Raw genomic sequence first — 13233 nt, 5'->3', positions numbered from 1 at the left:
CAATAGCATTGTTACAAATTGAATATAATTAAGGCACAGTGATTAATCACCAAAACAATATGTATTATATATGTGTTTTCCGATGGTCTTAGGCGACCCCTGTGAGAGGGTCGTTTGACCCCCAAAGGGGTTGCGACCCACAGGTTGAGAACCGCGGCTCTAGGGGAGAAGCCATTTCCTTGTTCATTCAGGCTAATTGAATTCAGTCCTTGTGGATGTAGGACTGAGGTCCCTGTTCGCTGGTGTTTCCAGCTTCTACCGGCCACCTACATTCCTTGGCTTGTGACCTCCTTCATCTATCTTCAAGGTCGGCAACAGTTGGACATATGCTTCTCCCATTTCAGATCTCCCTTGCCTCTTCTTCCCCTGTTGCATCTTTCTCTGACCACCTCTTCTCCCATCCTCTCCTACCTTTAAGGCCTCATGTGGTTGCAGTAGACCCACCCAGGTAATCAGGGTAATTCCTATCTCAAGGTCTTCCAAGCCTCTTTTGTCAGGTAAATTAATCTGGTCTTTTCATATTCACAGGTCTAGGTATTAGGGCAAGAACATTTTTAAAAAACATACTTTAATTGATTTCAGAGAGGAAGGGAAAGGGAGAGAAACATCAATGATGAGAGAATCATTGGCTATCTCCTGCTTTCCCCACACTGGGTACTGAGCCCATAACCTGGGTATATGCCCTGACCAGGGAATCATACTGTGACTTCCTGGTTTATAGGTCAATGCTCAACCACTGACCCACATCTGCCTGGCTATTATTATTAATATTATATGCCAGCACAGTGTGCCATGGAATAAGTTTTTGTTCACTTACACACGACACTCAGACATGAATTAATGAAATTCATGTCCTCCAGATTTGGGAAGTTTTCTTGTATTACTCTAATTTCCTCCCTGTATTTTCTCAGTCTTTTTTTTTTCCTCCTTATTTTCATTTTAATATTTTTTTATTTTTCAATTACAGTTGGCATACAATATTATATTTGTTTCAGTTGTACAATATAGTGGCTACACCTTTATATAACTTACAAAATTATCACCCCATAAATCTAGTACCCATCTGACACCATACATAGTAATTAAAATCTTGGCTATATTCCCTATTCTATATTTTGCATTTCCGTGACTTTTTTATAACTGGCAATTTGTACATCTTAATCCCTTTTCCCTTTTCCCTCTTCCCCTCAACTCCCATTTGGCAACCATTGATTTTGTCTCTGAATCTATAAGCTTGTCCCTGTTTTTTTTGTTCATTTATTTTGGTTTTTTTTCAGCTTCCACATATAAGTGAAATCATATGGTATTTACCTTTCTCTGTCTGACTTATTTCACTTAGCATAATACTACCCTCTAGGTCCATCTTTGCTTTTGCAAGTGGCAAGATTTCATTCTTTTTTTATGGCTAATATTCCATTGTATACATATATACCACATCTTTATCCATTTGTCTATCGGTGGAAGCTGGACACAGGTTGCTTCCGCAGTTTGGCTATTGTAAATCATGCTGAATGATGTCTTTTTTAATTAATGTTTTGGTTACTGCTTCAATTTCATTGGTTGTTATCTTAATCTCCTACCCCAAACTTGCTATCCCTTAAAAGCTGCTCATCTTTTAGTCTTCTTTGTTTCAGTTACTTAGGCCAAAACTTGAGTCATCCTTGATTCCTTTTTCTCTCACTCTAACCGTGCAAGCCATTAGGCCCCGGCAAGTCTATCTCTAAACTATTTCTAGCACCCATCCCTTTCTGTCTAGTCCTACCAGAACCATCCAAGCCATCGTCTCTTGCTTGGCCTCTTACAATAGCCTCCTCATGGCTCCCCTTGCTTCACTTTCTCTTGTTTCTCCTCCTCCTTCTCACTTACATACATTACCTTACAGTGATTAAGGTTATCTTTTTGAAAGATAGACTATGCCACACCTTGGTTTAAAACCCTCCAGCCTGGCCACGGGTGGCTCAGTGGTTGAGCATCGACCTATGAACCAGGAGGTCATGGTTCAATTCCCGGTCAGGGCACATGCCCAGGTTGCGGGCTCGTCCCAGTGGGGAGTGTGTAGGAGGCAGCCCATTGATGTTTCTCTCTCGTTGATTTTTTCCGCCTCTCTATCCTTCTCCCTTCCTCTTTCTCTAAAAACAAAAAATCAGTAAAAACATTTAAACAAATTTATGTCAATTAAAAAAAAACACCTGTAAAAAGGCTTTCACTTCACATATAGTCCAGATTCCTTATCTCGGTTTACAGGACTTGTGTAATTTTACCCTTTCCAATTTCTTTCATCTCATCTGCACTGCTGCACATCACTATATATGAGAGAGAGAGAGAGAGAGAGAGAGAGAGAGAGGAGAGAGAGAGAGAGAGAGAGAGAGAGAGAGAGAGAGAGACGCGGTATACATTATATTGAAAGTGTGTTAACAATAAGTAGGATTAGAAACATACTGTTTCTCTTGCTTCTCAAACTGCGGCTGCTCCACTGTCACTTTTCCGAGGCCACACGGCCGGCCCCTCCGCGACACCTGGCGGCGCACAAGCTTCGCCTCGCCTCGCCTGGCCGCAGAGCGCAGGCGCAGAGCCCGACCGAGCGACGCCGCACGCTCGCTCTGGCCCCGCCCCGTCTCGAACTCCGTCGCGGGATCGCCGTGGAGACGCATTCTCGGGAACCGGCAGCCGCCAATGGGAAGGGAGCGAGTGCCACGAACTGGCCAATGAGGAGAGAGCGGTGCGGAGTTTAAATCCGCGGCTGGGCCCGGCGTCGCCGGCGTGCTGCGGCGGAACGGCTGTTGGTCTGTGTCGGGTCCCGGTCCCCCGCTCCTGGGGGCTCTCCCGTCTTCTGCTTCTCCCGCTGAGCTGCGGCCTGGTGAAGAGGAAGCCATGGCGCTCCGGGTCACCAGGGTGAGTGAGCTGCTGCGGACGGCGAGAGGGAGGGCGCGGCCTTTCTCGCTGCGTGCTCCTTTCCTGTCTCGTCTGCCGGAGCCCCCCGGGCGGGAGCGGACCACGCAGGGATTTGGGGAGGAGGATAGGGGTGTCGGTGGGCCCTGGTGGGGGAGCTTGGAGATCCGACCGACGGAGAGAGGAAGGTGACAAAAGATCTGGATGGGCCTTGGATAAACACTGGGGGAGGGCGCGGCTGTTGGAGGGTCGACGGGAAACCTTTCATAAAAGGTGATGGAGGGGGGAAATACTACCAACAATAAAAAATATATTTAAAAAAACAAAGTAAAAGGTGATGAGGCTCCCTGTGTGGGCTCCCACCGACTGTGTTGACTCCCTTCCAGGAGAGAGAAGGTGCTGGCAATTGGAGACCTTTTTTCTTTCCTTTCAAATGCAAATCCGTAGTATCTTAGGGCCAGCCAGGACTCATCGGCAATCCTGGGAGGAAACGGGCATGTCACAGTCTTAGCCAGACCCTGCAACCCGGGTTTCCTCTGGCTCTCAGCCGACTTCCGTCCTAAGGGCCTCTCTTTGGGCTCCTCTTAACCCCTGACTTACTCTAACCTGTCTGGGCCAGCTCTCCAATTGTCTTGCTTCTTTCAGAACACGAAAATTAATGCCGAAAATAAGGCGAAGATCACTATAGCAGGCGCAAAGCGCGTGCCCGTGGCCACTACTGCAACCTCCAAGGCCGGGCTGAGGCCGAGAACAGCCCTTGGAGACATCGCTAACAATGTCAGTGGACAGCCCCAGGCCAAGCTGCCTCTGAAAAAGGTACCTATCTTCCCGGTTCAACGTGTCTGTAAGAGTCCACTTTCCAGCTGTGACCGTGGGTAGAAAAACATTCATTCTCTCCCATTCAGCTACAGGAGGCAAAAACATTAGCTGCTGGAAAAGTTACTGCTAAAAAACTACCGAAACCTATGGAAAAGGCACTGGAGCCTGCATCTGTGCCTGTGCCTGCGCCGGAACCAGCGCGGGAGCCCGAGCCCGAGCCTGAGCCTGTTAAAGAAGAAAAACTTTCGCCTGAGCCTATTCTGGTAAACCTATTTTACTATTTTAGAGTCTGTTGATTGTTTCTTTCAAACCTCACTTGATATTCTAATGCATGGAATGGCAATTGAATATATAGTAATAGTAACATTTATAGAGTACTCTGCTAAGCATTAAATGTGTTAATTCTATTAGCTAGTATTCTGCTTTATAGATAAGCATGTTCTAGAGTCATGTCTAATCAGTGGCACATAATTGGATTCAAACCCAGGCTTGTTTGACTTCACAACTTGTGCTTTTTTGTTGTTGTTAATCCTCACTATAGAATATTTTTTTCCATTGATTTTTAGAGAGTAGAAAGGAAGGAGAGAGTGGGGGAGAAGGGGAAAAAGAGAGAGAAAGAAACATTGATGTGAAAGAGATGCACCTGACCATGCCAGGATCAAACCTGCAACCAGATACCTGCCCTTGAATCCAACTGCAACCCTTCCCATGCTCTAACTATGAGCATCTCGGGCGAGGGCATAACCTATGCTTTTTATATATATTTTTTTGTTTTTAATTGATTTCAGAGAGTAAGGTAGAGGGAGGGAGAGAGATAGAAAAAGCAATGATAAGAGAGAATCATTGTGCCCTTGACCAGAATCGAACCCTTAACCCTTCAGTCTGCAGGCTGGTGCTCTATCCATTGAGCCAAACCTGCTAGGGCACAACCTATGCTTTTAATCGGTTTGTTGATGGTATTGAGTAGTAACTGCCTGGACCAGATTGAGCTGTCTTTGATACAAGTCATTTCTGACCAAAATTTGTTTACTGAAACATAGATTGTTCTCTTGAATCTTTTTTTTTCACTCACTAGTTACATATTAATAAGCCTGTAATATATAATAGTGTAAAGCAGAAAGAAAATGTAGCTCTCCAAAAGTATGTTAAAAAGATGAGTTAGCCTCAAAAACCAAGAATTAAATAAGTGTATTTACTGTGAGGGGAAAACAGGTCATCTGGAAGAGGCTGCTTTGCTGAAATTATAATGAACTGCATTCTGAAGCTCTTATTTTTAAAAAATTAGTAAAACCGGTTGGGAAAATCTGTAAATGTCATTCAGCCTGACTTCTTATATCTAAGGATATAAGACTTAGTATTGACCTTCTGGACCTAGCTCATGAAACCTGAAGCATGCACAATCTTTAATTGGTAGTACCAAACCACCTGAGGTTTCCTTGAGTCCCATACTGATTCTTGCCTTTCCCGCTCCCTTTCATTTAGCTAGTAATCTTTTCAGCCTTCAAAACATCTCAAATATTAACTCCTGAAGCTTTAACTAACTTCCCCCACCCCAATTACTGTTCCTATAATCACTCTCCTTGCTTCATTTACTTCTCTCTTCTAAATTTAAAGCCCCACTAGGACATCATAAAGTCAGTGCCTACCACAGAGCTTGGCTTGAAGAAAGTGCTCAATAAATGAACAGTGAGGTAACGGATTTGAAGGAAATCATTAATAAAGTCAATTAATAATTAGTAGTCAGGACAGAACTCCTGTTCCAGTGACAGGCAGTCTTTTTTGAGACAAACAGGAAAAGACTGACTTGTCATTCATTTGGATTAACTTCACAGACATTGATAAAGAGATTTGTTACTTAACAGTTTCCTTTGGAGGAAGGTCCAGAATGAATTTGCTTTCTGTTTTACCTGTTAGCATTTAGGTTCTGCTGATTTCAAATTGGCTCACTTTTCATATTAATCATTTCCTAACAAGATATTGAATAAATGTAAAAAGATGGTATTTTTCCTTTAAGGAAATGAATTACATGACTATTCAGCAAATGATCTCTTGAATTGGTACCAATAGTCTGTTCTTTATTCCCAGATTTTAAGCTCCTCTTTGCTATTAATTTTAAAAGTCTTTCTCTTTTCAAGGTTGATACTCCCTCTCCAAGTCCAATGGAAACATCTGGCTGTGCCCCTGCAGAAGAATATCTGTGCCAGGCTTTCTCTGATGTAATGCTTGCAGTGAATGATGTGGATGCAGAGGACGGAGCTGATCCAAACTGTTGTAGTGAATATGTGAAAGATATCTATACTTATCTGAGACAAGTTGAGGTCAGTATTATTAGAATCTTTGAATCTTTGGGGTTTTTTTTTTTCTAAACTGTATCTAAATTTATTAGGTATTTTCCATTAATAGTTTACAATAATTTAAGTTGGATGTGAGAAAAACATTTAACAATAAATTCCACTTTCAAATTCTCCTTCCTTGAATAAAAAAAAGTCACTAAACAAACTTAGGAAGTCTGTATTTGCCATTTTGAACAGGGATAGTTTGAAGTAAAAGTTGATACTACCATGGCTCTTTCTAACAAATTCCGCAGATTGGATGATATATTTATATCTATTACAGTTAGAAACTGCCAAGTCCCAAACTCTGGGTTTAAGGAGGATAACAGGAGATAGATGGATATTAGTGGCATCACCTTTATCCCTTCCCCCACCCCAAAAAGGGGAAACATTCTGTATGCTAACATAGGCTATGCCTTACCAGATTTTTCCAGTTTTTGGTAATGCATGCTCTTCCCTTAGCATCATTAACATCTTCAATCTCTTGCCTGTTTCTTTGAGGCATCTCCATTTCCTACATGATTGTCCTGCAAGATGACTTCCTTGCTAGGACTAGCTTTCTGCTTTGGGTTTCTTCTCCCTTCTTAAAGTTCGTGTTCTAACTTTGGAGGAGTGGATTTAGCAAATGTATGCGCCGTACCTTGATGATTCATTCTTCACCTTATCGATGGGTGTTTTGGCGGTTTAAACCCTGGGGCAGGAGAATGGTAGCACCAGGGTTCCAGCTGATCTGAGAGTTGCTATTTTTCTCTACTTGATAAAGCTCAGGTTCTGGGTTTTAGAGTCTTAGGTGAAAAGGTTGGAGATGATAGTAAAGTATCTTTATTTGGGAACAAGTGGGTACAGGGTGTGGGACAATGGTGAATTGAACTCAGATCTGCCAATACAAATTGTCACACTGTTCTACTTAATGTTTGTGTGCTTTTTCTTTTCAGTGATAGAGATGTTTGTAGTGGCCATATGAATAATTGAGCTAAGGACTGCTAGAGATTCTAAATGCTCCAGAGCTATTATGTGGTGACTAATATTTCTGGTCAGAAATGTCACATGGAGTCTTGCTTCTAATAATGATCAGCATTTCTTTTGCAGGAAGAGCAAGCAGTCAGACCAAAATACCTATTAGGTCGTGAAGTCACTGGAAATATGAGAGCCATCCTAATTGATTGGCTGGTGCAGGTTCAGATGAAATTCGGGTTACTGCAGGAGACCATGTACATGACTGTTTCCATTATTGACCGATTCATGCAGGTGAGCATAATTCAATAATTGAGAGTTCTCACCTCCAGGTGTCTGTCTTCCCCACCTTTTTCATACCTCTGTCTTCTTTTCAAATACATATTACTTATTCATCCAGTTGAAATTCCCATTGCAGAATAATTCTGTGCCCAAGAAGATGCTGCAGTTGGTTGGTGTCACTGCCATGTTTATTGCGAGCAAATATGAAGAAATGTACCCTCCAGAAATCGGTGACTTTGCCTTTGTGACTGACAACACTTACACTAAGCTCCAAATCAGACAGATGGAAATGAAGATTCTGAGAGCTTTAAATTTTTGCCTGGGTCGCCCTCTACCCCTGCACTTCCTTCGGAGAGCATCTAAGATCGGAGAGGTATAGATCTTTTGAGAAACCATTGGTGTGGTATATTAGAGAATATTGCCGACCAAGCAGATCTAATTCAAATAACTTATACCTAACTACATGGGGAAGGGATGAACATATTCTTTATTTCCAGTCATGCTGTATATTAACATGTTAGGTGCCCAGCCTATATTGTCTTCTGGACAGAAAGTATAGTGTCAGTCACCGGTGACTGACAGGGCGCTTAACATATTAATATTATTAAGGCCTTCCATGGGTAATCGCACTTAAGAGTTTATAGGCAAATATTTGTAGTTATGGTTGTGTACATAAAGGTTATTGCCAAGGCAAATTTTTCTGGCAGAAGCTCAGTGATCTGTGTGGATTTTGTTCCAAAAATGATATCCTGTTTGTGAAGTCTTCATAGAATGCTTTCATTTAATTACCTAATTTCATCTTTCTGTATCCCCTTGAGAAAGGCAGAACAGCTGCTACTCCTTATAGATGGAGAAGTACAAGCAGGAAAAATGACATACTAGAAGTTTATTCATATTGGTTGATTCAACAAGTATTTCTATGTGCCATGTGCTACCCTCAGCCTAGGAATAGAATTGTGAATGAGAAAGTGGCCTCAAGGAGTTTGAAGTCTAGGTTTGGGGTAGATACGTCAACAATTACAGAAGTGTATCAGTTTGAGCATGTTAGTGTATGATAGGTTTAAGGACAGGATATTAGAGAAGCATGAAAGAAGAGTGCCTAGGGAAGAAGGGGTCTTAAGCTTGTCTTAAATATCAGTGATAAGCAGTCATACAGTATCAGTCTTCCTACCATTCTCTTGAATAACATCTAGAAATTTTATGAAAACCATTGTTGGTGAGCATTATTAACATTAACTCTTATTATCATAGACACCAGTTCTACAGCATTACCTGTCATACACTGAAGAATCACTTCTCCTTGTTATGCAACACCTCGCTAAGAACATAGTCATGGTGAATTGTGGGCTTACAAAGCACATGGTAAGTCAATCAGTGGCACTTTAGGATATTGTGGGGGAAGTGAAAATAAGAATTCATGGCCTGTCCAGTGTGGCTCAGTGGTTGAGCATTGACCCATGAACCAAGAGGTCAGGGTTTGATTCCCTGTCAGAGCACATGCATGAAAAGACTTAATGCCTGCAAATGCATAGCTTATTTTTAAGGACTTGATGTTTTATGTCAGTGATGGGAAATGTCCAGCCATTGAGCCCTATAAGGCCCACAGAATCATTTGGTCTGGCCCTGCCAAGGCATTAGGAGTAAGTTAATTAAATATTTGCCTAAATAGAGCAGGCTAATTTTTAAGTTGATTTAGTGTGGCCCACAAATGATGTTATAAATTTCCAAATGGCCCTTGGCAGAGAAAGGGTTCCCCACCCGTTTTACATGAATACCTTTACCACTGCATTTTTTATGTTTTCCTCTTTTCCTTCATTAATTACTATGCTTTTCTCTTCCAGACTATCAAGAACAAGTATGCCACGTCTAAGCATGCTAAGATCAGCACTCTAGCACAGCTAAATTCTGCATTAGTTAAAGATTTAGCCAAGGCTGTGGCAAAGATGTAACTTGTGAACTTGAGTTGGAGTACTGTAATACCTGCAAATACAATTGGCACCATGTGCTATCTGTACATATTATATGTTACATCTACTTTTAATAAAGCTGTGGTCCTTTTTACTTCTTATACCTTAATTCATTTGAATGTGGCTACTTTCTACTCTAGGGTACCTTAAAAGGTGTGGTAAATATATGGTGGGGAATATAAAAAGTGCTTTCAATTAACTTGGGGACCCAACGAATATATATATAACTGTTGCTTACATGGTTTTTGTTTTATGTATCTGGTTTTTACTTGAAGGCATTCAAAATTTACTTCCATAGAGCATACTGTATGTAAGCCCAGTGATCATGGAGCATCTGCTGCCTGCCTGGTTCTACTTAAAAGTCTGCCACCTCATTCCTAGTCCCCCTGTTTTCTGTTCTTCTGGTGGTTGCTTCCAATAATTCTAATCTACTTTTACCACTATTTCTTAGATTACCAAATTTAGTGTCAACTCTTTAACTGGAAAAAATAACTTTAATCTATATTCTAAACCTAACCTGCTTAACTTTTTGTTTGTTGGTTTTATTGGTTGAGAAAATAAATGGGGCTCCTCAAACATACAAAAGTATCTTTAAAATTTTATTTTATCCCTCCCCCAACTTTCCTACATCTCAGTCCATCCACCTAAAGGATGTCAACAGTTGGGATGTATCCTTTCATGATTTCTATAAATATAATCATGCATGTAAATTGTTGATGTTTTAAAAAATAGGACTGTTGTACATACTCAGCAATGTTCAACATGTATAGGCCTTACCCTGTATTTGCGTATTATATTCCATAGTATACTATAATGTATTCAATCATTCTGCTTTTTGACATTCAGATTTTTTTTTGTCTCTATAAGCAATACTGTTTAAATGTCATTAAATACCATGTTTTTTTAAATGTACACTGGGTTCTCCAAAGTGTATATGTAATCTCATTTCTAGTGGGTGCTGCCAGGGGACTTTCTCAATGTCATCAGCAATGTGCAAAAGTGTTTTCTTTGCAATCTTGCCAGAACTAAAGGTAATCCTCATCAATTTCTGTGAAGTTGGCAAAAAAAATATTCTACCTTGCTTGCTGTTTTAATTTATACTGCTAATGGCTACTTGAATAAATTTTTGTTGTCTACTAACTTATAATTTGTAAGGCTTTCCCAGTTTGTCATTTGCCCTTTAACTTTGTCGTTTGCCATGCACACACTTAAAAGTTACATTACTAAATTTTTTTTTCTCTTGTTGCTTTTGGATTTTCAATGTTAAGGTCAACTCCATCCCCAAGCCATAAATATCTAAAATTTTAAAAATTTCCTATTTAGATCTTTAATCACTGTGGTCTGAGGTAGGATTCTTTAGAATGGTTCCTATTCATGCCATTACCATATGATTAAAATCCTGTCCAACTGAACTGAAACATCAGTGTCCATCTATTGCTTCCTGATCTTGTTTTTTCCTGTGACAAACAATGTAAAACTATATTGTCTAGACTACCACTATTTTTCAAATATGTGGGGGCAATTTTCAAACAGATGCACTTATTAAATATGTTGCTACTAACGTGTTAGGATTTAATTATATAACGAGGGGGGGTGCACAACATTCCTGTACTGGGGGGGGTGTGTGGGGGGGGTCCCTCAGCCCGGCCTGCGCCTTCTTGCAGTCCAAGACCCCTTGGGGGAGATGTCAGCCTGCCGGCTTAGGCCTGCTCCCCAAAGGGAGCCTAAACCAGTAGTCTGCTATCTCCCCCAAGGGGCCCACAGCGGGGCAGGAGAGGCTCCCACCACCACCTCTGTTCTAGCCAGTAGTGAGCTCGGCTTCTGGCTGAGTGGTGCTCCCCCAGTGGGAGCAGGCTGACCACCAGGAGTCAGCTCCTGCATTGAGCGTCTGCCCCCTGGTGGTCATTGTGATCAGTAGGTCTGTTCGGTAGCTTTCCATATTAGGGTTTTATATAGGATTGCTGCACTTTTCTTACCAAGGTTTTTTGGGGTTTTTTGTTTATGAATGCTTTAGCACCAGATTCCCTACAAACACATTGCATGATGAGTTGTCAAGTTTATTATTGAGTTTAGGATAGTGTTTTCTGTCACTAGTATGAACAGAATCTAATTTTCACTTTATTTTTATTTCTAGTTGTATTTTTCTTATCCAGCTGACATCAGTTTTCTTGTTTTTAGTGTTTTCTAGGCCTCAAATGCAAGAATTTTATTCATTTCTTTATAGTTAATTTCAGGTTATGCATTTTGACAAGAATATAGGTGATCTGCACAACAAATGCATCATTTTGGAATCACATATCAGATTGCTAAACTACTGGTGGTACCAGGTTTAATCAGCTGGTTAAGGTGCTAACTGCCAGGTATAGTGCTGCTGTAAAGGTGTTCCTTTTAGTTTTAGTATCCATAAATTATACTTCTTTGAATCATTTATCTCACTGGGAGTGGCATGATGATAGTTGAATAATTCTATTATCCCTTTTAAATATGTTGGATGTTCTCTAAGCAGCGGTCGCCAACCTTTCAGACCTCACGGACCACCCTGGAAAGAATAGCTCCCGCCCCAGCCGGTTTGGATCAGTAGATGGAGCGTTGGCCTGAGGACTGAAGGGTCCTGGGTTCGATTACGATCAAGGGCATATGCCCAGGGTTGCAGGCTCCGACCCCAGTGGGGGCGGGGATGTGCAGGAGGCAGCCCATCAATGATTCTCTCTCATCATTGAAGTTACTATCTCTCTCCCTCTCTGAAATAAAATTTAAAAAAGAATAGCTGCTGGCCCACACTTTCACTTTTCTGGATTTTTTTTTAAGTTACTGTTAAGATCCATTATTGCAGTGGTTCTCAAAGTGTTCCCAACCAGCAATATCAGTATCACCTGGAACTTGTTAGAAATGCAACTCAGTAATTTAGACACCTCGCAATGCTTAACCAGCCCTTCCATGATTCTGATGAATGCTCAGATTGGAGACCTGTATTGTCTTTGTCCCTAATTTGGCCAGTGGACACCTGATAGGCAACTACTTAAAAGGGTTGATTTTGGAAGACAACCCTCGGTAAAGTGGAAAAGACGCACAATAGGATCACTTGTGTAAAAAAGGGAAACAAAATGCTAGGAGTTTGGGGGTAGGAATGGGGAACTAACATTTATATCCTACAGTGCCTTTTGAATCTTTTACCAGGACTTGTATTTGATAATGGAGAGGAAGGAAGGGGAGCTATACGATCAAGTATAACTCGGGAAAGTAGCGACAGAAGGGAATGCTCCTCCCTCGAGCTGTTGGCCTTGTGCTGCAAGGGTAGTGTCTCTTACACCACCGTCCATAACGAAAAACCAGCTCCACCAGGCATTTATACGTCCTGCATTCCCTCCATTTCCCGCTCTCTGCCCAACTAAGAAAGCTCAATTGTAACCCGCCAAGTCAACAAGCTGACACTTGGGGGCCACCCAACTCTGTTATGAGTGCGAATTGTGCTGACAGCGGAGTTTCACGCCGGAAGTCTGGGGTTCAAGTACTGCACTGCCTCGCAGGGAGCCGTGGGTGGCATGAACTCGGGCCATCCGTTTCTCGGCCAGACGAGGGGTCCGGACCTTATCAGTTCAGATCAAAGTCTTCGTAACCCCCTAATGTTTCTCTTTCCCAGCGACCAGGCACACCCGCTCTCCAGGGCCAGGGGTAGAAAGGGACCCCACGTCCCAGCGCCAAGGCTGAACGAGCATTTCTGTCGAGGTCTTACCCTCCTGGCCGCGATTCCCGACGCGCCGGGGTCCCAAATGGTACAGCCCCGCCTCTGGCCCGGCCCTCGGGAGAGCGGACAAGTAAATTTCTGGAACTTTATCTACTAGTGGTTGGTGTCGATTTCAAACTTGTGGTAGAGCCAGGATAAAAGGGACAGCGGCAACTGTGGCCGCCAAAGGACGAGCCGGAAGCGGCGGGCCTTCGGCCGGAAGGGGCGGGACGAGACGCGCCGGCGCTGCGTCCCCTTCCTGGCC

At 42.2% G+C, this 13233-nt stretch overlaps 1 protein-coding gene across 1 annotated transcript; it reads left to right on the top strand.

Annotated features, from left to right (window-relative positions):
* The first annotated feature begins 2714 nt into the window (after positions 1-2714).
* On the top strand, positions 2715-10388 carry CCNB1 (cyclin B1). Its single transcript, XM_006762482.2, has 8 exons — positions 2715-2892; positions 3535-3705; positions 3801-3971; positions 5844-6026; positions 7131-7289; positions 7414-7650; positions 8529-8639; positions 9119-10388. Exons 1-8 carry the CDS (start codon positions 2872-2874, stop codon positions 9224-9226), a joined length of 1161 nt encoding a protein of 386 aa, XP_006762545.1. The 5' UTR covers positions 2715-2871; the 3' UTR covers positions 9227-10388.
* Positions 10389-13233: the final 2845 nt, after the last annotated feature.

Source organism: Myotis davidii, unplaced genomic scaffold, assembly GCF_000327345.1.
Source record: "Myotis davidii unplaced genomic scaffold, ASM32734v1 scaffold135, whole genome shotgun sequence".
Classification (NCBI taxonomy): domain Eukaryota; kingdom Metazoa; phylum Chordata; class Mammalia; order Chiroptera; family Vespertilionidae; genus Myotis; species Myotis davidii.
The sequence above is the reverse complement of the archived record's forward strand: the minus strand, read 5'-3'. Positions and strand labels throughout refer to the sequence as shown.

Excerpts from the sequence above, each read along its gene's own strand:
- CCNB1 (XM_006762482.2), top strand. The coding sequence starts at position 2,872 with ATGGCGCTCCGGGTCACCAGG. Across the intron at positions 3,706-3,800 it reads CCAAGCTGCCTCTGAAAAAG|GAGGCAAAAACATTAGCTGC; the intron begins GTACCTATCTTC and ends ATTCAGCTACAG. Across the intron at positions 3,972-5,843 it reads TTTCGCCTGAGCCTATTCTG|GTTGATACTCCCTCTCCAAG; the intron begins GTAAACCTATTT and ends TCTCTTTTCAAG.